Source organism: Nerophis lumbriciformis, linkage group LG24 (assembly GCF_033978685.3).
Source record: "Nerophis lumbriciformis linkage group LG24, RoL_Nlum_v2.1, whole genome shotgun sequence".
Taxonomy (NCBI): domain Eukaryota; kingdom Metazoa; phylum Chordata; class Actinopteri; order Syngnathiformes; family Syngnathidae; genus Nerophis; species Nerophis lumbriciformis.
This window is the reverse complement of record NC_084571.2, coordinates 31,001,876-31,024,317: the sequence shown is the minus strand read 5'-3', so window position 1 is coordinate 31,024,317 and position 22,442 is coordinate 31,001,876. Positions and strand designations below refer to the sequence as shown.

Below are 22,442 nucleotides of genomic sequence, written 5' to 3'. Positions count from 1 at the left end.
AAATACATTATACATTTATAGTACATGTACAGTCAAAAGGAACATATGCATTATACAGTCTGATGGCTGTCGGTATGAAGGACTTCATACCGACATAATAAATAACTGGCAGCTCAATCGCCAAAGTTTTACCGTAAAAAAACAGTGGTACAAACTCATTTTAGCTCAGGGGCCGCATGGAGGAAAATCTATTCCTATGTGGGTCGGACGGGTAAAATCATGGCATAATAACTTAAAAATACAGCTACGACAACTTCGCATTGTTTTCTGTTTTACTTCGGCCCAAAATATAACTAGCACATTCCGAAAATTTACATATCGCAAATAATCCTCTTGACAAAACACTTCAAGTTAGTTAAAAAATTCTGAGGAAGAAAATTGGTGCTGTTTCAAAAACACAATGAAGAACACAATGCACTTAGACTTGATTTCAGTGGAGCTACAAAGCTATCAAACTTTAAGTCACAGCCCATCGAGGCTTGAACAAAACACAAAATAAAGCTTAAATAAAAACACTTCTATGTATTAATTACCTCATTTGTCATTACCAATGTTCACTTCCTTTAAATGTGCACTTAAGACAATAATTTTCACAGAACTATATCTACATGTAAAGCGACTTTGGGTACTTAGAAAAGCGCTATATAAATCCCAGTTATTATTATTATTATTATTATTAATGTGCAGTGTCTTATGAGGCATTTTAAGTGGGGTTACCAATTGTTTATTTTACTCCTGTTTGTTTTACATTGGGTCAAGGGGGAGGAGTCACAGCTTTATCGTGCACGTCTTGCTTGGTATACTTGCTCACCCAGGTATAAAGTATTTGCTTGCCTAACAGAATTGCTATTGCAACATCCAGTGGACACATTTAGAACAGCAGTTTCTGTAATTAAAAAATGCAGATACATTTTTACACTTAGCAAACTAATCTCGTGGGCCGGATTGAACCTGTTTGACATCCCTGATTTACAGTAATACACTGTAAAAACCACAACTGTAGATTTGATTGTAAAAAAAAAAAAAAAAACACCGGCAGCTCAATTACGAAACTTGCACCGAAAAAAAACAGTGGTACAGTTTTTTCCATTTCCAGGAATACAGTGCTATATCCACAACTGTAGATTTTTTTGTAAATAAACAGCAGCTCAGTTGCCAAAACTGTACCGTAAAAAAACAGTGGTACCGTTTTTTTTTCCTTCCATTTACAGTTACACACTGTGAAAAAAACACCCGTGGCTTTTATGGCAAAAAAACTGACAGCTCAGTGGCCAAAATTGTACCTAACAAAATGGAAAAAAATGTAAGAAGTACCATGGCAAACATTCTGAATTTATTTCATCCATCCATTCATTTTCAAGATAATCTTACTCAACTCACCATATGAAATATAACTAACTTTACCAATTATTATTTATTTAGTTTTATTGTTATTACTTATGGAGTATATTGTGAATAAATTGAGAACAGGAAGTGAACAAGAGTTTTAGCAACTGCTACGTAAAGGAAAAGGGGTAGGATTAAACAAGCTCTGCTTCTTCCTACTCCTTTTCGAACATGTTGATTAGAGGAACAGTGCGGTTTTCGTCCTGGTCGTGGAACTGTGGACCAGCTCTATACTCTCGGCAGGGTCCTTGAGGGTGCATGGGAGTTTGCCCAACCAGTCTACATGTGCTTTGTGGACTTGGAGAAGGCATTCGACCGTGTCCCTCGGGAAGTCCTTTGGAGAGTGCTCAGAGAGTATGGGGTATCGGACTGTCTGATTGTGGCGGTCCGCTCCCTGTACGATCAGCGTCAGAGCTTGGTCCGCATTGCCGGCAGTAAGTCGGACACGTTTCCAGTGAGGGTTGGACTGCCCTTTGTCACCGATTCTGTTCATAACTTTTATGGACAGAATTTCTAGGCGCAGTCAGGGCGTTGAGGGGATCCGGTTTGGTGGCTGCAGAATTAGGTCTCTGCTTTTTGCAGATGATGTGGTCCTGATGGATTCATCTGGCTAGGATCTTCAGCTCTCACTGGATCGGTTCGCAGCCAAGTGTGAAGCGACTGGGATGAGAATCAGCACCTCCAAGTCCGAGTCCATGGTTCTCGCCCAGAAGAGGGTGGAGTGCCATCTCCGGGTTGGGGAGGAGACCCTGCCCCAAGTGGAGGAGTTCAAGTACCTTGGAGTCTTGTTCACGAGTGAGGGAAGAGTGGATCGTGAGATCGACAGGCGGATCGGTGCGGCGTCTTCAGTAATACGGACGCTGTATCATTCCGTTGTGGTGAAGAAGGAGCTGAGCCGGAAGGCAAAGCTCTCAATTTACCGGTCGATCTACGTTCCCATCCTCACCTATGGTCATGAGCTTTGGGTTATGACAGAAAGGACAAGATCACGGGTACAAGCGGCCGAAATGAGTTTCCTCCGTCGGGTGGCGGGGCTCTCCCTTAGAGATAGGGTGAGAAGCTCTGTCATCCGGGAGGAGCTCAAAGTAAAGCCGCTACGCCTCCACATGGAGAGGAGCCAGATGAGGGGGTTCCCTAGGGAGGTGTTTAGGGCACGTCCACCGGTAAGAGGCCACGGGGAAGACCCAGGACACGTTGGGAAGACTATGTCTCCCGGCTGGCCTGGGAACGCCTCGGGATCCCTCGGGAAGTGCTGGACGAAGTGGCTGGGGAGAAGGAAGTCTGGGCTTCCCTGCTTAGGCTGCTGCCCCCGCGACCCGACCTCGGATAAGCACAAGAAGATGGATGGATGGATGGAAATTCTGATGTATCATGTTTAAGGCTGAAACGACGCGTCGACGTAGTCGACGTCATCGGTTACGTAAATACGTCGATGCCGTTTTTGTGCGTCGGCGCGTCGCATATTTACGTCACACTACTGTCATGGCGGAGCGCAAAGCAGACGATGCGAGCGAGGGGGAAAAAGCACGGCAAAAGTCGTCAAAAGTGTCGGAGTATTTCAATAAACGGCCTAATAATGTTGTTGTATGCACACTGTGTCGAGCGGAAATGGCCTATCATATAGCAGCACAACGGCTATGAACGAACATTTGAAAAGAAAACCCCCGACAGCGTTCTTGCCATCACCATCAACAAGTCAATCGTCCGCGTGCGTATACGTTGTCATTATTACACAAAAACATGAATGTGTCATTTGCATCTGCGTTGTAAATTCATAAACTAAAGCACCGTTTGCTCTGAGAGGCGCGTTTGGCGTGCCTGTTCAGTGTTTACAAAGACGCGCTCCTCTTTAACGCTGTGAGGAGGCGGCGGCGGCGAGCGAGCGGCGAGGCGGGGCGCGCCGGGAGCGACGCCGCAAGAGACAGGGGACGACGAGCGAGCGAGCAAGAGGAGCTGAAAAGCGAGGAAAGAAAGAGAAAAGAGTTGGAAGAGAAAAGACTTTGTGTAAAATTAAAAGATTGTAAACCTGGCAAAGCCGTCTGGCGTTCAGTCTGTCGGTCCTGAAAGAACCCCACGGCACAAGACGTGTCACAAACGCTAACGTTAATTAGTTGTGCAAATACCTTTTACAACATTAACAGTTACATATACTATGTACAAACCAACAATTAACTTTCACTTTAATCATACTATCATTGTTGTGTTATTAAGCAAAATAAGCAATACTTTTACTTTTGTTGAAATGTTTACACTGTACACTTTTTTGTATTGGATGTTTAGCTTTATTTTTGCACATTTTAGCAAATAAGCAATACTTTTACTTTTGTTGAAATGTTTACACTTGTTACAGAATATTTCCGTTTTGCACTTTTTTGTATTGGATGTTTATCTTTATTTTTGCACATTTTAAAGCAAAATAAGCAATACTTTTACTTTTTAAATGCTTATACTATTCCAGAATATTAAGATTTGCACTGGATGTTTACTTTTATATTTGCACATTAAAACGCAAATAAGCTACTTTTAATTTTGTTAAACGTTAAAAGTTTTAAATGTTTACATTGTTACAGAATATTTTGTCATGTTGTTGTCAATGTTGACTGAGTGGCCATACTTTTTTTTTTGTAAATAAAAGCCATGCCTTTTGAAAAAACTGGCCTACATTTATTTTTTCCTCTTCATTTTAAATAAAAAAAATAATCGGTAAAAGGAAAAATAATCTATAGATTAATCGAAAAAATAATCTATAGATTAACCGATTAATCGAAAAAAATAATCTATAGATTAATCGATAGAAAAATAATCGTTAGCTGCAGCCCTAATCATGTTGTATGCATACATGTTCGAAATAAACTCAAACTCAAACTCAAAATTCAGTCACCAGAATTTTACAGGAAAAAAATGTTTTTTCGTGTTTTTTTTCATTTACAACAATATATTGTAAAAACACTGTATATTTTACAATACAAGTCAGCTGCCAGTGTTTTACTACAAATCTACAGATTTTTTTTTTTACAGTGAATGTAAAAAAAAAAAATCTAAATGCCTTTGCAATTGTTTAATAATATCATGAGGCTTGAAAGGGACAAGCGGTAGAAAATGGATGGATGGATATTCATACAGTGAACATATACTAACGGCAGCCAGAAGTGTGAGTTTGACACTCCTGAAATAGTTAACAGTCATTATCAAAAATATATACACACTATTTATATTTATATTTCTTTAAAGCACATTTAAAAAAAAACGTGACTTTTTGTTTCAGTCCAGTTATTTTTCTTGAGACACTCACCTTTAGTTCAGATCGTTTAGTAGTAGAGGGTCAACTCACTTACGTCGGGAAATGGCTTTTAAAAGTGAACAAAAACGATGCCCACATAAAGACAAATTGACAGCCTTCCATGCCTATTTTGTGGAATTTTCCTAGAATAAATATAAACGGTTAGCTTAGCCAAAACATCAAGCTAATGCAATATTTACCGAAAGTCATTACTGCCTCCACGCGGTCGGTTTGTGTAACATGCTTGAGAGTAGGTGCATAGCATTGTGCGTTTCCGGTATGAACATTCAAAATAAGAGAAAGGCATATTAGCTCAATTCCATCCATCAATTTTCTACCGCTTGTCTGTGAGTGTGAATGTTGTCTACATGTGTTTGCCCTGCGATTAGATGGCGACTTGTCCAGGGTGTACCCCGCCTTCCGCCCGAATGCAGTTAAATTACGATGGCACACTTGCAAAATTCCACATGTCCGAAAAGGAAATGGAAGAAGCATAACCATTGATAATTGTGTCAACTTGCATAATCATTGGTATTTGTGCCAACTGTTTACGACACGAATCTTGATAAATAAAAAATATAAAATAAAAAAATCACATAAGTAATACTTATGTGCCAAGCTGGTAAATTAGTTTTCTAATCTTTACTGACATTTTTTTTTTAATTTTTTTACCTCAGTTGGATGGGTGCGAATGACTATATAATGAATGCCTATTTAAAAGAGGTGGTCACGTGACCGAGGACGCGCTTGGCATTGTGCGTTTCCGGTATGAGCATTCAAAATAAGACAAAGACGTATTCGCTAAATTCCATCCATCTATCCATCCATTTTATACCGCTTGTCTGTGAGTGTGAATGTTGTCTATGTGTGTTGCCCTGAGATGCAAAATTCCACATGTCCGAAAAGGAGATGGGAGAAGCATAATCATTGGTATTTGTGTCAATTTGCATAATCGTTAGTATTTGTGTCAACTGTTTACGACACGAATCTTGAGCGTTCACAACTCAACTTAAAAAAAAAATATATAAGTAATATTTATGTGCCAATCTGGTCAAATTAGTTTTCTAATCTTTACTGACAGTTGTTGTTGTTGTTGTTTTTTTTGTTTTTTTTTACCTCATTTGGATGGGCGTGAATGACCACAGACATCTTATAAGTAGATGCATCATTGGCTGCTGTGACGCGAGAAATTCGGCCGCCATCTTGAAGTGGTGACGAGGAGCCGCGAGCAGCCTAAACTGGGGGGGCGGGGGGGGTTAGCTAACTAGACAATCAGATGTACAGTGGCTATACAGTATTATACAAGTCTAAATTTAGTCTAGCTTTTCCAACCCAATTTTGTGTAGCCCACTTTTGTGAAATGTGTGGGACTTTTATCCAAAGTGACATACATAAAAATACATATAAAACAATCACTGTAAACATTATCATTTAAGGGAATAATGTAATACAAAATATCAATACAAAGTGTCAAGACAGAATAAACTTTCTGTTGCTATAAGTCCCTAAGATATATAGATATCGAATGTATTAATACATTGTTTATGTAGGATATACGCATGTATATATAACCTAATCATATTGTTTCTTCAATTTAAAAATAGCTGACCGTTTTTTTCCCCCTTCTCCGGGATTATATTCCCACTTTTGATCTCGGACGTCTGGTCACTTATAAAATATAAGGCAAGGCAAGGCAACTTTATTTGTATAGCACTTTTCATACACAAGGCAGACTCAAAGTGCTTCACAGACAACAAAGTGAAATGAAAGAAAATAAAAGCAAAATTAAAATGCAGACAATAAAAATAAAAACAGTGCGGATGTTAAAAGTTAAAAGATTAAAAGATGAAAAAGGTGAACATAAAAGTTTTCAGCCTAGTTTTAAAAGTAGTCAGAGTTGGGGAAAGTCTGACATCTTCAGGAAGTTTATTTCAGCTATTTGTTGCATAGTGACTGAATGATGCTCTCCCTTGATTTGAGTTTACTCTGGGAACCGCTAACAGATTGGTCTCAGAAGATTTTAGTAATCTAGAGGGCTTATATAGTGGGAGCATATCAGTGATATACTTCGGCCCTAGACCTGATATATATGTGAGTAGGAGGATTTTGAAATCAATTCCCTGATGTACAGGGAGCCAATGTAAGGATTTAAGAATTGGTGTAATGTGCTCACATTTTTTGGTCTTTGTTAGAACTCTAGCAGCAGCGTTCTGAACAAGCTGTAGCTGCCTGACAGTTTTTTGGGAAGGCCTGCAATGAGACCATTACAATAGTCTAACCTACTGGTAATAAAGGCATATACAAGTTTTTCTGACATGAGCCCTTTAAGTCTTGTTACATTTTTGAGGTGATAGTAGGCCGATTTTGTTACTGATTTGATGTGACTGTCGAAATGTAAATCAGAATCTAAAATAACCCCACGATTTCTGGCTTTATTTGAGGTTTTCAGGGACAGTGATTGAAGGTGTTGGATGACTTTAAACCATACTTGCCAACCCTCCCGGATTTTCCGGGAGACTCCCGAAATTCAGCGCCTCTCCCGAAAACCTCCCGGGACAAATTTTCTCCCGAAAATCTCCCGAAATTCAGGCGGAGCTGGAAATCACGCCCCCTCCAGCTCCATGCGGACCTGAGTGACGTCAGGTGCGCAACACCACGTAAATCGTTGGCCAACCAAAAAGTAACCCCAGTACGCTATAGCCAACATTCACCAGGAGATGGCAACAGACAAACATAGATAACTCTATTACATTATTCCCCTTTTAGAAATGTATAGAAGTTACTCAAAATAAATAAACAACCCAACCAAAAAATGCAGCAGCTCAATTAAAAAACTGTACTTAAGCCACATTCTTTTTCTTTTCTTTTTTTTAGTACTGAACTCTTAACCCTCATTTGTAAAAAAAAAATAACATGCTTATTATACAAACAGTATTTGTACACCTTTAACACATATTTTTATACTGTCTTCAGAGATTCCGTTTTTTTGGTGGTACTCGAAACCTTTCTGGCTACCTGCGAAAGGGTGTTCAGCATGGTTAGAAAAATAGTGACAGAGAATAGAACAAGGATGGACAATTCAACCCTTAACTCAACAATGAGTAGATGAGTGTTATGTGTGTTTATATGTGTAAATAAATGAACACTGAAATTCAAGTATTTCTTTTATTTATATATGTATATATATATATATTGTATATATATATAATAAAATAAATATATATACAGCTAGAATTCACTGAAAGTCAAGTATTTCTTATATATATATATATATATATATATATATATATATATATATATATATATATATATATATATATATGTATGAAATACTTGACTTGGTGAAATCTAGCTGTAAATATACTCTTCCCCCCTTAGCCCCGCCCCCAACCCCGCCCCCGCCCCACCCCGACCACGCCCCCCCATCCTCCACCTCCCGAAATCGGAGGTCTCAAGGTTGGCAAGTATGCTTTAAACCTTTCTTTTTTAGCACCAAAAACTAAGATAAGAATATTCTATTACTGTTAAGCAAACTATGAATAATAAAACACGCCAAAACATGTGTCCTTGATCATATGACAAAAAAGCGCGTGAAAATCAGTGGTGTCAGTGAGGTAAAATGAATTAAATGCGCTGACAGTTCATTACTCCTGCCAAATGAATTGCACTGAGTGGAGCGGATCACCACTCCAAGATGGCGGCCCCGCGTCTCGTCAGCGCCAGTAGGCAGTTCGCGCTCGATGCTGCGTCTACTTATAAGATGTCTATGTGAATGACTATATAAAGGAGGTGGTCACGTGACCGACAATTCTACTTCCGCCTTGAGCGCTTTCGCTGACAAATGGACGCTTCACTCCTCTCTGCTCCGCCACTAAAAAGTCTTTAACAACAAACAGGACTGAAAGGCGGACGATAACATCCCAATTTCATCGGTAAGTACACCGCTTTAAAGAAAACAAAAGCAAAACGTTGTAGTTATAAAAAATAAGTAACGCAAGTGATTATACGAAGGTTCCACATCGATGAACAGGTGCTTGACTTTAGCCACAGTTTAACGAAACAAAGCTAATTAGCCAAGCATGTTTTAATAACCGCATTACGTCATCGTTTGTTCTAGATGCCAAAACGCTTCCCAAAAATACGCTTTCAACTTCAAGTGTGCTTAAAGTGTTAAAAAGTCAACTATAGCTAACCGGGAATCACTACTGTCGCCATTGTATGTATTTAATCCCCTTTATAGCAAATTATTGGCACATTAGCTGTGCAGAATGTGTCCACTTCCTGTTTTAGACAGGTGAAGCTGTCAACTGCGCCGATGGACGTGCAGTTAAAGTAAACATTTGGACTAACCGAATAGGGGCTTTATAGTGAAGTTGCATGCTGAAATCAAAGGAGTAGTGAGGCTTAATGGTGCTTCAGATCACATGCTCCTCTTGTAATCCACAGATAAGACCTGGGTGGTCCTTTTTTCCTCCTCCTACAAGGTGGTTATGGCACCTCCTGTGGCAGTGTTTTTCAACCTTTTTTTGAGCCAAGGCACATTTTTTTTGCGTTGAAAAAGGCACACCACAGAAATCATTAAAAAACGAAACTCAGTTGACAGTAAAAAGTCGTCGTCGCAATTGTTGGATATGACTTTAAACCATAACCAAGCATGCATCACTATAGCTCTTGTCCTCAAAGTAGGTCAACTGTCACGACCTGTCACATCAGGCCGTGACTAATTTTGAGTGTATTGATGTTTTCCTGTGTGTAGTGGTTTAGTTCTTGTCTTGCGCTCTTTTTTTTGTATTTTCCTGTAGCAGTTTCATGTCTTCCTTTTGAGCGATATTTCCCGCATCTACTTTGTTTTAGCAATCAAGAATATTTCAGTTGTTTTTTTTATCCTTCTTTGTGGTGACATTGTTGATTGTCATGTTCGGTTGTACATTGTGTACAGTAAGTCTTTGCTGTCGTCCAACATTCTGCTTTTGTTTACTTTGTAGCCGGTTCAGTTTTAGTTTCGTTCTGCAAAGCCTTCCCTAAGCTTCAATGCCTTTTCTTAGGGGCACTCATATTTTGTTTATTTTTGGTTTAAGCATTAGACCAGTGGTTCTTAACCTGGGTTCGATCGAACCATAGGGGTTCGGTGAGTCGGGCTCAGGGGTTCGGCGGAGGTCAAAACACACCCGACTCATCGTGTAAATAAAAACTTCTCCCTATTGGCGTATTACGGATACGGCAACAGCAGAAGTCAGACTTATTTGCAGGTGTGTAATTTGTTGTGAGTTTATGGACTGCGTTGGTTTTGTTCTTTGAACAAGGTGATGTTCATGCACGGTTCATTTTGTGCACCAGTAAAAAAACATGGTAACACTTTAGTATGGGGAACATATTCACCATTAATTAGTTGCTTATTAACATGCAAATTAGTAACATTGGCTCTTAACTAGTCATTATTAAGTACTTATTAATGCCTTATTCGGCATGGCCTTATTATAACCCTGACCCTAACCCTAACCAAATAACTCTAAATGAAGTCTTTATTACTTAGAATATTTTCCCCATACTAAAGTGTTACCAAAAACATATAACTTTGTCTTGAATTTGAAAAAAAAATAAAAAATTGTATTTTTTACTAAAGAAGGTTTCGGTGAATGCGCATATGAAACTGCTGGGGTTCAGTACCTCCAACAAGGTTAAGAACCACTGCTTTAAACAATAACCAACCATACATCACTATAGCTCTTGTCTCAAAGTAGGTCAACTGTCACGACCTGTCATATCAGGCCATGACTAATTTTGAGTGTATTGCTGTTTTCCTGTGTGTAGTGGTTTAGTTCTTGTCTTGCGCTCTTTTTTTTTTGTATTTACCTGTAGCAGTTTCATGTCTTCCTTTTGAGCGATATTTCCCGCATCTACTTTGTTTTGGCAATCAAGAATATTTCAGTTGTTTTTTATCCTTCTTTGTGAGGACATTGTTGATTGTCATGTCATGTTCGGATGTACATTGTGGACGCCGTCTTTGCTCCCCAGTAAGTCTTTGCTGTCGTCCAGCATTCTGTTTTGTTTACTTTGTAGCCGGTTCTGCATAGCCGTCCCTAAGCTTCAATGCCTTTTCTTAGGGGCACTCATATTTTGTTTATTTTTGGTTTAAGCATTAGACACCTTTTTACCTGCACACTGCCTCCCGCTGTTTCCGACATCTACAAAGCAATTAGCTACCGGCTGCCACCTACTGATATGGAAGAGTATTACACGGTTACTCTGCCGAGCTCTAGACAGCACCGACACTCAACAACAACACATCATTTGCAGACTATAATTACTGGTTTGCAAAAAAATATTTTTAACCCAAATAGGTGAAATTAGATAATCTCCCACGGCACACCAGACTGTATCTCACGGCACAGTGGTTGAAAAACACTGTCCTATGGACAGAGAAATGCTTTGTTTTCATTGCCTGGCATCCCAGAAAGGGCAGAAATTAATCTTGGCCTTCTACCCATAATAGCACTTGCTTTGTTCAATCTTTATTAGCACTGTGCTATTAGTCTATGCCAGCGTAACCGCATTCCTACACCGATCATGGGATCAGCGTGAAGGCAACCGGATTTTCTGTCCTCTGGCCATCACATGTCAGCCCTCTCACGCTTGTGCCAAACTGCACACATAGTTGATATTGGCCTACATCATTAGTGAGCGTCACACCACGGTGCTACACAAGGGAGCTTCGCCACTAAGAACGGGGTGGAATAATTGTTTGTGATTTCTTGCAGGACACCGGCGGCACTCGCGACTACCCGCCGTTATGGGGGAACTCTTCAGAAGCGAGGAGATGACGCTGGCTCAGCTCTTCCTGCAGTCGGAAGCGGCCTACTGTTGCGTCAGCGAACTGGGAGAGATTGGGATGGTGCAGTTCCGCGACGTGAGTCTCTGATTGTCATCTCCATCATGTGCTCCCAGCTGGCGCCTTGTTCCTCACGTGAGAACTTCCACCCCTAAAGACGCCTGAGAGAAGTATTGTGCTAGAGAGTTGAGGTGGAGGGCATCCCCAGCGGTTATGTCGTATCCTCACGTCCCTTACTTAGTGAAAGAAAGACTGTTTGAGCACATGATGGGGCACATCCATAAAATAACATATTTTGCTTCATATTTAACACGTTTTGCTTGATTCTCTCGCAGTTAAACCCTGACGTTAACGTCTTCCAGCGCAAGTTCGTCAATGAGGTGCGGCGATGTGAGGAAATGGATCGCAAACTGAGTGAGTCTACATGAATTGTGAAGAATTTATTGTTATTTCCAGTTGAAGTCTAATTTTTTTTCATGTTATTTGAACATCAGATGGTTAAACCATCTTCAAAAATATTTAGAAGAGGAAGACAATTATTTCAACATTAATACAAACACAGTAGAAGTATCAAGGGCACACTCAAGAGTACCCCAAAAATATACACCATATGAGAAAAATAATGTCATAATATTAACTGGGCATAAAAATCTGAATTTTACTAGAATTAGATTGCAATTTTATGAGAATAAAGTTGTAATTTAATAAAAAAACGAAAAAGTCACAAAATTATACACAATTGTAATATATATGGGGGAGTCATATTTTTTACTAGACCAGGGGTCGGCAACCCGCGGCTCCGGAGCCGCATGCGGCTATTTGATCACTCTGATGCGGCTCAGCAGCTTACTTGCTGAACCCCTCAATTTTCCCGTGAGACTTCTGGATTTCAGTGCCTCTCGCAGAAAACTCCCGGGATTAATAATCACAGATTTTCACCCTTACAGCTATAATAAGGGCGTGCCATGATGGTACAGCATTTGGCGCTCTCTACAATCTGTATTAACAGCGTGCCAGCCCAACACTTGTTATACAATATACATCTTCTGCTTGAACACGTACGTGACAGCAAGGCATACTTTGTCAACAGCCACACAGGTTACACTGACGGTGACCATATAAAACAACTTCAACACTCTTACTAATAATGCGCCACACTTTGAACCAAAACCAAACAAGAATGACAAACACATTTCGGGAGAACATCTGCACCTTAACACAACAGAAGAAACACCCAGAATCCCATGCAGCCCTGACTCTTCCGGGCTACATTATACACCCCTGCTACCACCAAACCCCGCCCCCATCCCAACCCTGCTCCCTCACACATCAACCCCCCCTCTGTGCGTCGGTTGAGGTGGGCGGGGTTTGGTAGCGGGGGTGTATAATGTATCCCGGAAGAGTTAGGGCTGCATGGGATTCTGGGTATTTGTCCTGTTGTGTTTATGTTGTGTTACTGTGCAGATGTTCTCCCGAAATGTGTTTGTCATTCTTGTTTGGTGTGGGTTCACAGTGTGGCGCATTATTAGTAAGAGTGTTAGTTTTTTTTATACCGCCACCGTCAGTGTAACCTGTGTGGTTGTTGACTAAGTATGCCTTGCTGTCGCCTGCGTGAGCAAGCGGAAACGCCATACAACATGTGACTGATCAGGCACGCTGCTTGTAGAGGGTGCTACATGCTTTACCATCACGGCACGCATGTCGCTGGCAAGCGCCATTCATTCAAAACCTGCGTGCCGCACCAGCTTTCAGATTCCATATAAAGATATGGGCAGCGTGTCTGAGACCCCTGGTTTATACATAGCACAAAGCAAAAAGAAAACTTTGTATGCAGTGTTAATTCATTTAACATTTAAAAAATTTTTTGCGGCTCCCATTGTTTTCTATAATTTGCGAAACTGGTCAAAATGGCTCTTTAACTGGTAAAGGTTGCCGACCCCTGTACTAGACTAACATTTCATTAATACAGGACTAATTTTACGAAAATAAATTATTTTATGAAAATATACTCTCATATTAATACAGGAGAAAAAAAAACACAATTTTACACACTGAATATGAAATATTGGTAGAAAAAAATTGCATATTTTTACAGTAACCAAGATGTTATTTTAAGTAAAGAAAATTATATGAAAAGGTTTACGATTATGAAACTGTTTTTTTTAGAGTAAATAAGGTCCTAATATAACAAAAAAAATATTAGTAAAAACAAACGTGTAACTACACAATATTAATAATGATTACCGTATTTTTCGGACTATAAGTCGCAGTTTTTTTCATAGTTTGGCCGGGGGTGCGACTTATACTCAGGAGCGACTTGCGTGTGAAATTATTAACACATTACCGTAAAATATCAAATAATATTATGTAGCTCATTCACGTAAGACTGTAGTTCTCAACCTTTTTTAGTGATGTACCCCCTGTGATTGTTTTTTAATTCAAGTACCCCCTAATCAGAGCAAAGCATTTTTGGTTGAAAACAATAGATAAAGAATTAAAATACAGCACTATGTCATCAGTTTCTGATTTATTAAATTGTATAACAGTGCAAAAATATTGCTCATTTGTAGTGGTCTTTCTTGAACTATTTGGAAAAAAAGATATAAAAATAACTAAAAACTTGTTGAAAAATAAACAAGTGATTCAATTATAAATAAAGATTTCTACACATAGAAGTAATCATCAACTTAAAGTGCCCTCTTTGGGGATTGTAATAGAGATCCATCTGGATTCATGAACTTAATTCTAAACATTTCTTCACAAAAAAAAAAATCTTTAACATCAATATTTATGGAACATGTCCACAAAAAATCTGTCTGTCAACACTGAATATTGCATTGTTGCATAATGAATGGAATAGCCTACTTGATTTGATGTTCAGTTTATGAACTTACATTCGTATTTTGTTGAAGTATTATTCAATAAATATATTTTATAAAGGATTTTTGAATTTTTGCTATTTTTAGAATATTTAAAAAAGATCTCACGTACCACTTGGCATACCTTCAAGTACCCCCAGGGGTACGCATACCCCCATTTGAGAACCACTGACGTAAGAGACAAGACTCATAAGATTTCATGGGATTTAGCAATTAGGAGTGACAGATTGTTTGGTAAACGTATAGCATGTTCTATATGTTATAGTTATTTGAATGACTCTTACCATAATATGTTACGTTAACATACCAGGCACGTTCTCAGTTGGTTATTTATGCCTCATATAACGTACACTTATTCAGCCTGTTGTTCACTATTTTTTATTTATTTTAAATTGCCTTTCAAATGTCTTATACTGACTTATACTCCAGTGCGACCTATATATGTTTTTTTTCCCTTCTTTATTATGCATTTTTGGCCGGTGCGACTTATACTCCGGAGCGACTAATACTCCGAAAAATACGGTATATAAATAATATATATATTAGTAATACATTATCATACTATGTACATTGTACATTATGTATGTTAATATCAAATTACATAGGTTATAATTATATAACCAGCAACATTATTTTTCTAGGGTTGTCCCAGTCGGATATTGATATCAAATATCGGTTCGATGTCAGCAAAAAACAATATATGGGCTTGCATTTAAGATCTCTGATAAAAAAATAAAAACAAATAAAAAAACATCTCTGATATAAGAGCTCTGATACAAGCAGTCCTGCTGTGGGTTTATTAGTGCAAAGCTGAACAGCCAATTAACATCTAAATGTCCTCCAGTAAGCACACAAGGTTCGTCTTATCACATATTTTAGTCAAGTCATTTACAAAAGGTAAACATGGTAGGCTATAGGCTTCTAAGAGCTGGCAGCTACACAACAGCTATGCACACAATAGCACAAAAGCTAGAAATATGTAATAAATGTAAATATAAATATTGCAGTCTAAACCAACAAATAATTATCAACTAACTATAGTTGCATACTACTTACAGATACAAAGTCTGCAAGGCAGAAATGTATTAGAAAGTATTCAGTAACAAACGTGTCTGCATCATTCAACTAACTGCATCATTAGAGTAACTAACTATTTATGGTGACTAGTTGGTGTCGGCAAAAAAAAACATATATGACTTCACTTTGACTTAAAGACAATATACGTCTATTACTGACTGTTAATAATAAAGAGGTTAGTGTTTTTATACCTGCCATTGTTTTCTGTTTTAGTAATTTCACTTGGTCAATCATTTTCTAACATTGCACACTACAAAATAATAAAAGTATCAGCTGAATATCTGCCAGTACTCAAAACTCCAAAAACGGTATTTTATTTGTTCCTTCTCTTTAAGCCATGGGTGTCAAACTCTGGTGTGTAATTTAATTTGGCCCTTGAGGCAATATCAAATTAACATTAGAGCTGGCCCGCCGGTATTATACAGCGGCAATGCCGCTGTAACACCGCATTCACCGCTAATACTCATACTTGCCAACACTCCCGATTTTCCCGGAAGTGCCCCTCCCGGAAATCTCCCGGGGCAACTGTTCTCCCGAATTTCTCCCGATTTTCCATTTTATTGGGGCGTGCCTTAAAGGCACTGCCTTCAACGTCCTCTACAACCTGTCGTCACGTCCGCTTGTCCTCCATACAAACAGCGTGCCGGCCCAGTCACGTAATAAATGCGGCTTTTACACACACATAAGTAAATGCAAGGCATACTTGATCAACAGCCATACAGGTTACATGGAGTGTGGCCGTATAAACAACTTTAACACTGTTACAAATATGCGCCACACTGTGAACCCACACCAAACAAGAATGACAAACACATTTCGTGAGAACATCCGCACCGTAACACAACATAAACACAACAGAAGAAATACCCAGAACCCCTTGCAGCACTAACTTTTCCGGGACGCTACAATATACACCCCCGCTACCACCAAACTGCGCCCCCCCATCCCCGCCCCCACCCAATAATGTTGATATTTACCTCAGAAGGCTGCAAATAGAAAAAAGGCATTACATTTTTTTATTTAAATTTGATTTAATATACCATTGATGTTTTGTCGTTTGTTTTTTAAACGTTGATTTTGCACTATTAAGTATTCAGTGTTAAAGCAAATCAGTGTAGCAAACTGAGCAATAATTAACGTTTTATTCATTCACTTTCTCTTGCTACTTCAGCTTGAATGTTTGATTCATTCATTATTGTTATTTTATTTTCAAATTTATTTTTAGCCCGTGGAAAAAGTTTGTTTTGATATTTACCTCAGAAGGCTGCAAATAGAAAAGAGGCATTCAATTTGTATTAAAATTGTATTTGATATGCCATTGATATTTTTTTTATTATTATTTGAAACTCGATTTTGCATGTCACTATAAAGTTATATACGCCTTGCTTGTTCAATATTCAATGCAAAACTTGTTTGGGTCCCTATTAAAAGGTTACTTTGTTCAGCCTTGGCCCGCAGTTTTAAATTTTGGCCCGCTCTGTATTTGAGTTTGACACCCCTGCTTTAAGCCCTTTGTTTTTCGATGTGTTATTTAATTGGGGTGGCTTGCTCCTTAAGTGTCAAGTTTTTATTGTATCGCTGCCATTTACTGATCGTCAGGGTTTGTGGAGAAAGAGATCAAGAAGGCCAATATTCCAATAGTCGACACCGGAGAGAACCCAGAAGTCCCCTTCCCGAGAGACATGATCGACTTGGAGGTACGTGCCCATCGCTACTAGCCTGCCAAGATCTCCCAGTAGCGCCGTTTGTTTACTTCCCGCTCGACTCGCCCGCAGGCCACTTTTGAGAAGCTGGAGAACGAGCTGAAGGAAATAAACACCAACCAGGAAGCCCTGAAAAAGAACTTCTTGGAGCTGACCGAGCTCAAGCACATTCTGCGGCGCACTCAGCAGTTTTTCGACGAGGTGAGCACGAGACAGAAACAAAACATGCGAGCCAGGACACAGTGGAGAAAGTAGCAATGTGAACCTCGCTTTTATCCCGCTCACTTTTGCCCAAACATCAGTGCCGCTCCACAAACTACAGATGTAAAGTTGTAAAGTTGTCTTTAATAAGCTGTTAAGGAGGTTAATCATTCAACCAGACATCTCGAAGTTTAGCAATTAACCGTCTCCTTTTTTTATTTAATATTCTTTTTCTTTTTTTACTGTTAATGGACTCTCCTACAGATGGAGGACCCCACGCTCCTGGAGGAGTCATCTACCCTGCTGGACCCCAACGAGGCAAATCGAGGGACTCCGCTGCGGCTTGGGTGAGTTTGTGTTTTTTAATGGTGCAGTCGTCCCTTCTTTATCGCGGCTAATTGGTTCCAGGCCTGACAGTGGTAAACACATTTCGGTGAAGTAGGATGTTTTCATAGTTAACTGATGGGCCTGGTTAGCGCCGTGCATGGCAGCTCCCGCCATCAGTGTGTGAATGTGTGAATGTGTGTGTGTGAATGGGTGAATGTGGAAAATAGTGTCAAAGCGCTTTGAGTTCCTTAAAAAGGTAGAAAAGCGCTATACAAGTACGACCCATTTACCATTTACCATTAAAAAACTGTTTACAACCTTTAAAAAATGTTTGTTTTCACATAATTATAGTGCTTTAAACATGAAATAACACTAATTTAGTTACCTTTACACACGTTTCACCCAATATAGTAATCTTGATTATGTTCTACACCAGGGGTGCTCACACTTTTTCTGCAGGCGAGCTACTTTTCAATTGATCAAGTCGTGGGGATCTACCTCATTCATATATATAATTTATATTGACTTATTTATGAAATATATGTTTTTGTTAACAAGTTAAAGGTGTTTAATGATAATGCAAGCATGTTTAACACATATAGTTAATATTGTTAATAAATTAAAGGTGTTTAATGATAATACAAGTATGTTTAATACATATAGTTAATATTGTTAACAAGTAAAAGGTGTTTAATGATAATACAAGCATGTTTAAGACATATAGTTAATATTGTTAATAAGTTAAAGGTGTTTAAAGATAATACAAGCATGTTTACCACATATAGTTAATATTGTTAACAAGTAAAAGGTGTTTAATGATAATACAAGCATGTTTAACACATATAGTTAATATTGTTAACAAGTAAAAGGTGTTTAATGATAATACAAGCATGTTTAACACATATAGATTTCTTTCTTTCATGAAGACAAGAATATAAGTTGGTGTATTACCTGATTCTGATGACTTGCATTGATTATGCAGTGGTGCTGATAAGGTCCGCATTTTCGAATGGAGGAGAAAAAAAGTCCTCCTTTCTGTCCAATACCACATGAAAGTGGTTGCTTTTTGGCATCTTATTTGTCCAGCTTCCGTACTCCTTTGTATACACTTTACAAGAAATGCATTGTCGGCAAACTCCGTAGCTTGCTAGCTTGTGCACGCCAGCTTTCTGAGACTCTTATTTTGTTAGCGCAACTGTGCAACTGTGCAGTCGGTCTTTGGAAGTTTGACGACAGGTACGGCGCCAGAGTCTGTTGAAATAAAGTGTTTCTCGCCTTCCAGTCGGTAATTTTAATGAGCTGGCAGCAGCCAGCATCATCTCAGAAGACCCTCGGGTGCCGTGAATGTCAATCAAGTGACGAAAGTGACGTCATACTGAAGATTTATGATCGCTCATTTTTAGGACTATTTTTTTAATGCCTGGCTGGTGATCGACTGACACACCCTCCGAGATCGACCGGTAGCTCACGATCGACGTAATGAGCACCCCTGTTCTACACAGTGCTCACTCGTAAGAATTGGTGCCGAATTTGGTACATTTATAGGCACCCAATTACGTCGGTACCAGAGGTGGGTAGTAACGCGCTACATCTACTTGAGTAACTTTTGGGACGAATCGTACTTCTAAGAGTAGTTTCAATGCAACATACTTTAACTTTTACTTGAGTATATTTATAGAGAAACGCTACTTTTACTCCGCTCCATTTATCTACATTCAGCTCGCTACTCGCTACTGATTTGTATCGAACTGTTAATGCACGCTTTGTTTGTTTTGGTTTGTCAGACATACCTACAAAGTAGGATCTATCGCATGCCTGCGTTTCACCAATCAAATGCAGTCACTGGTGACATTTGACTCCGTTTCACCAATCAAACAGAGCCAGGCGGTCACATGATTAACTGCACATAAAGTTTCAGCGGCAAACAACAACAAGCTTAAGCTTACATGAACTCAACGTCAAATTTGAGGAAGCACATCGCGGTAAGTAACGTTAGTAGATATTGTGGCTGTCACCGTAGGCTGATGTTAGCTTCCCTGCTATGAATCACTGTCAAATGTACATCGTGTGGGGACATTTATTAACGCACTGCAGCCTCATAGACAGACAGAGGCACACGCATGCATAGAAACACCAATCAGAAGTGCACAGTGTGTTCCCAGGTGCAGCCCACACCTATCAGTTTATAGTTTGCGTAAAGGCTAACTTTTTATTTTCCTTTGTAATCTCTGCCTACTGGACCTATGGTTCTGTTAAAATTATTGTGGCTCAATTTGCCTTAATTTTTTTTAAGTTAATGTATTATTATTTAATATATATTATTGTTTTAGTTGCTTAAGAGATATTCCTGGCTCTGAATTTGCTCATTGCTATTTTTATGTTTTTGTGCATTATTTGTTGCCGTCATCATTAAACGAACAGGTTACTCATCAGTTACTCAGTACTTGAGTAGTTTTTTCAGAACATACTTTTTACTTTTACTCAAGTAAATATTTGGGTGACTACTCCTTACTTTTACTTGAGTAATAAATCTCTAAAGTAACAGTACTCTTACTTGAGTACAATTTCTGGCTACTCTACCCACCTCTGGTCGGTACTGCCAGGTAATGATTCACGAAAAATCAAAAGGTGCCATATTTCGATACCTTTAGTTGCTCGTGACGTCACGTCCGGTTGCAGACTAAACACCGTTGTTAGCAAGGAAACAAGCACTTTAGCAGCCATATTGCCTCTAATTAATGTTGCAATTTTCAATGTCAACAAAGCAATTATGCCTTATAAAAAAACGCTAAAATGTAAAGTAAGTCTCCACTTTGCACACTATGCACAGAGAAAAGTATCAATATTTAAAAAAAATTATCTTAAGACAACAAAGTTGGGACAATGTGTACAGTGGAAATGATGTAAACAAAGCATATGTTAAATTTTTCAGTACTTTCATGACGCTTTATGACAAACATTGTCCATAGAAACAACTTAGTGAGAAGCAAAAAAAGAAAAATCAACCAAAGATTACAAAGGGACTGAAAAATGCTTGTAACAAAAAGAATAAATTATATAGAACTAGGGTTGTCCCGATACCAATTATTTGTTACAGGTACCAAAATGTATATCGATACTTTTCCAAATAAAGGGAACTACGAAAACAAAGTTTTATTTTAACATAAAATCTTGCAATACAATAAACTTATGTTTCCTATTGCACTCAAAGAACAATTTTAGAAGGTTAAAATATAAACTAAAGGCATTAAACACATTGTTTTTCTTGTTGCACTTAAAGAACAATTTACAAATTTCCATATTCCCTTTTGTCTGCCATAATCAAGGATTAGATTAGAATATAATGAAAAAAATCTTTATTTACATTATATTAAATGCTTCATGATTTATGGTTGCCAATCCTGGTTTGTGCTTTAAGAAAAATACAATTATTAGTAAGTACTAACAACAAAACTATGTACCCAGATAAGCCATGTAGCAGGTAAAACACACATTGTTAAAGATAAAACACAAATTGTAGTTACGTTAGATAGGTGGTGTTAACTCCGCAAATATTTGGCATCAAGCCAAGGAGCTGTGTGCATGTCTATGTATCTACATGTGCACAACAGAGGAGCTGTTGACTTATGAGAGTAGTATGGGTGTTTGCGAGAATGTCAACGTGTTGGCTGAGTGACGTCAGTGAGTGAGTGGGCGAGTACAGAGAGAGAGGAGCACACGCACTGCGCAGTAGAAGGATGAACAGGTCCGGTTGTGTCCTGCAAAACTAACACCAAAGCAACCAGATTGTCACAAATCGGCGGCCTCGAATTCTGACCGGAAAGCGGATCTTAGCAGACTCATTGCGGGGTAAAGTGAACAGAAGGGAACGTCTCTCCTGCGCTGCCCTACTACGGTCTGCACCAGAGCGAACAGCAGGACAGGTGTAACAACTACATTATTACCTGTCACTCTTTATAAATCCTTGTGTTTACCTACGTTTGACGCAAAGGTGGTAATACTAATTGCCACATTTGGCGTGGTGTGTTTTAAATCAACACTTGAAGCGCGGCGCTTCCTTGTTTAAAGCGTCACCTTTACCATTGGTTTTCAAGCCCAAATACCTCCTTAATACGCTTCACCACCCTCTTTATTAACCAGCAGAATTGTGGTATTTTGCCATATTGCTTATATGCACTTTGTGTGTGCGTTTTGACACACTCAACATCATGCGCCTAGGCCAGGGGTCGACAACCCGCGGCTCTTTGATCACTCTGATGCGGCTTAGCTGCATACTTGCCGACCCCCCCGATTTTCCCAGGAGACTTCCGGATTTCAGTGCCTCTCGCAGAAACCTCCCGGGATTAATATTCTCCGATTTTCACCCTTACAATAATAATAAGGGCGCGCCATGATGGTACAGCATTTAGCGCTCTCTACGATCTGTATAAACAGCGTGCCAGCCCAGCCTCTTGCTATATGCATCTTCTGCTTGCACACGTAAGTGACAGCAATGCATACTTGGTCAACAGCCACACAGGTTACACTGACGGTGGCCATATAAAACAACTTTAACACTCTTACTAATAATGCGCCACACTTTGAACCAAAACCAAACAAGAATGACAAACACATTTCGGGAGAACATCTGCACCTTAACACAACATAAACACAACAGAACAAATACCCAGAATCCCATGCAGCCCTAACTCCTCCGGGCTACATTATACACCCCTGCTACCACCAAACCCCGCCCCAACCCCAACCCTGCTCCCTCACAC

The 22,442-nt window shown here is 39.1% G+C and overlaps 2 protein-coding genes across 4 annotated transcripts in view; one reads left to right on the top strand and one right to left on the bottom strand.

Annotated features, from left to right (window-relative positions):
• Positions 1 to 4,812, bottom strand: part of cavin1a (caveolae associated protein 1a) — a 55,654-nt gene extending 50,842 nt beyond the window's left edge. Inside the window, exon 1 of the mRNA XM_061981984.2 lies at positions 4,679 to 4,812. The gene's annotated coding sequence lies outside the window, so the exon portion shown is untranslated. The remainder of the gene's footprint in view (positions 1 to 4,678) is intronic.
• Positions 4,813 to 8,457: 3,645 nt separating this feature from the next.
• The window catches only part of atp6v0a1a (ATPase H+ transporting V0 subunit a1a), a 38,451-nt gene continuing 24,466 nt past the window's right edge, over positions 8,458 to 22,442 (top strand). For all 3 annotated transcript variants that reach the window (XM_061981975.2, XM_061981974.2, XM_061981973.2), the window contains exons 1-6: positions 8,458 to 8,598; positions 11,425 to 11,573; positions 11,831 to 11,909; positions 17,051 to 17,148; positions 17,227 to 17,355; positions 17,620 to 17,702. In XM_061981975.2, the coding sequence (XP_061837959.1) occupies positions 11,457 to 11,573; positions 11,831 to 11,909; positions 17,051 to 17,148; positions 17,227 to 17,355; positions 17,620 to 17,702 (506 nt within the window). In that variant the 5' untranslated portion in view covers positions 8,458 to 8,598; positions 11,425 to 11,456. The remainder of the gene's footprint in view (positions 8,599 to 11,424; positions 11,574 to 11,830; positions 11,910 to 17,050; positions 17,149 to 17,226; positions 17,356 to 17,619; positions 17,703 to 22,442) is intronic.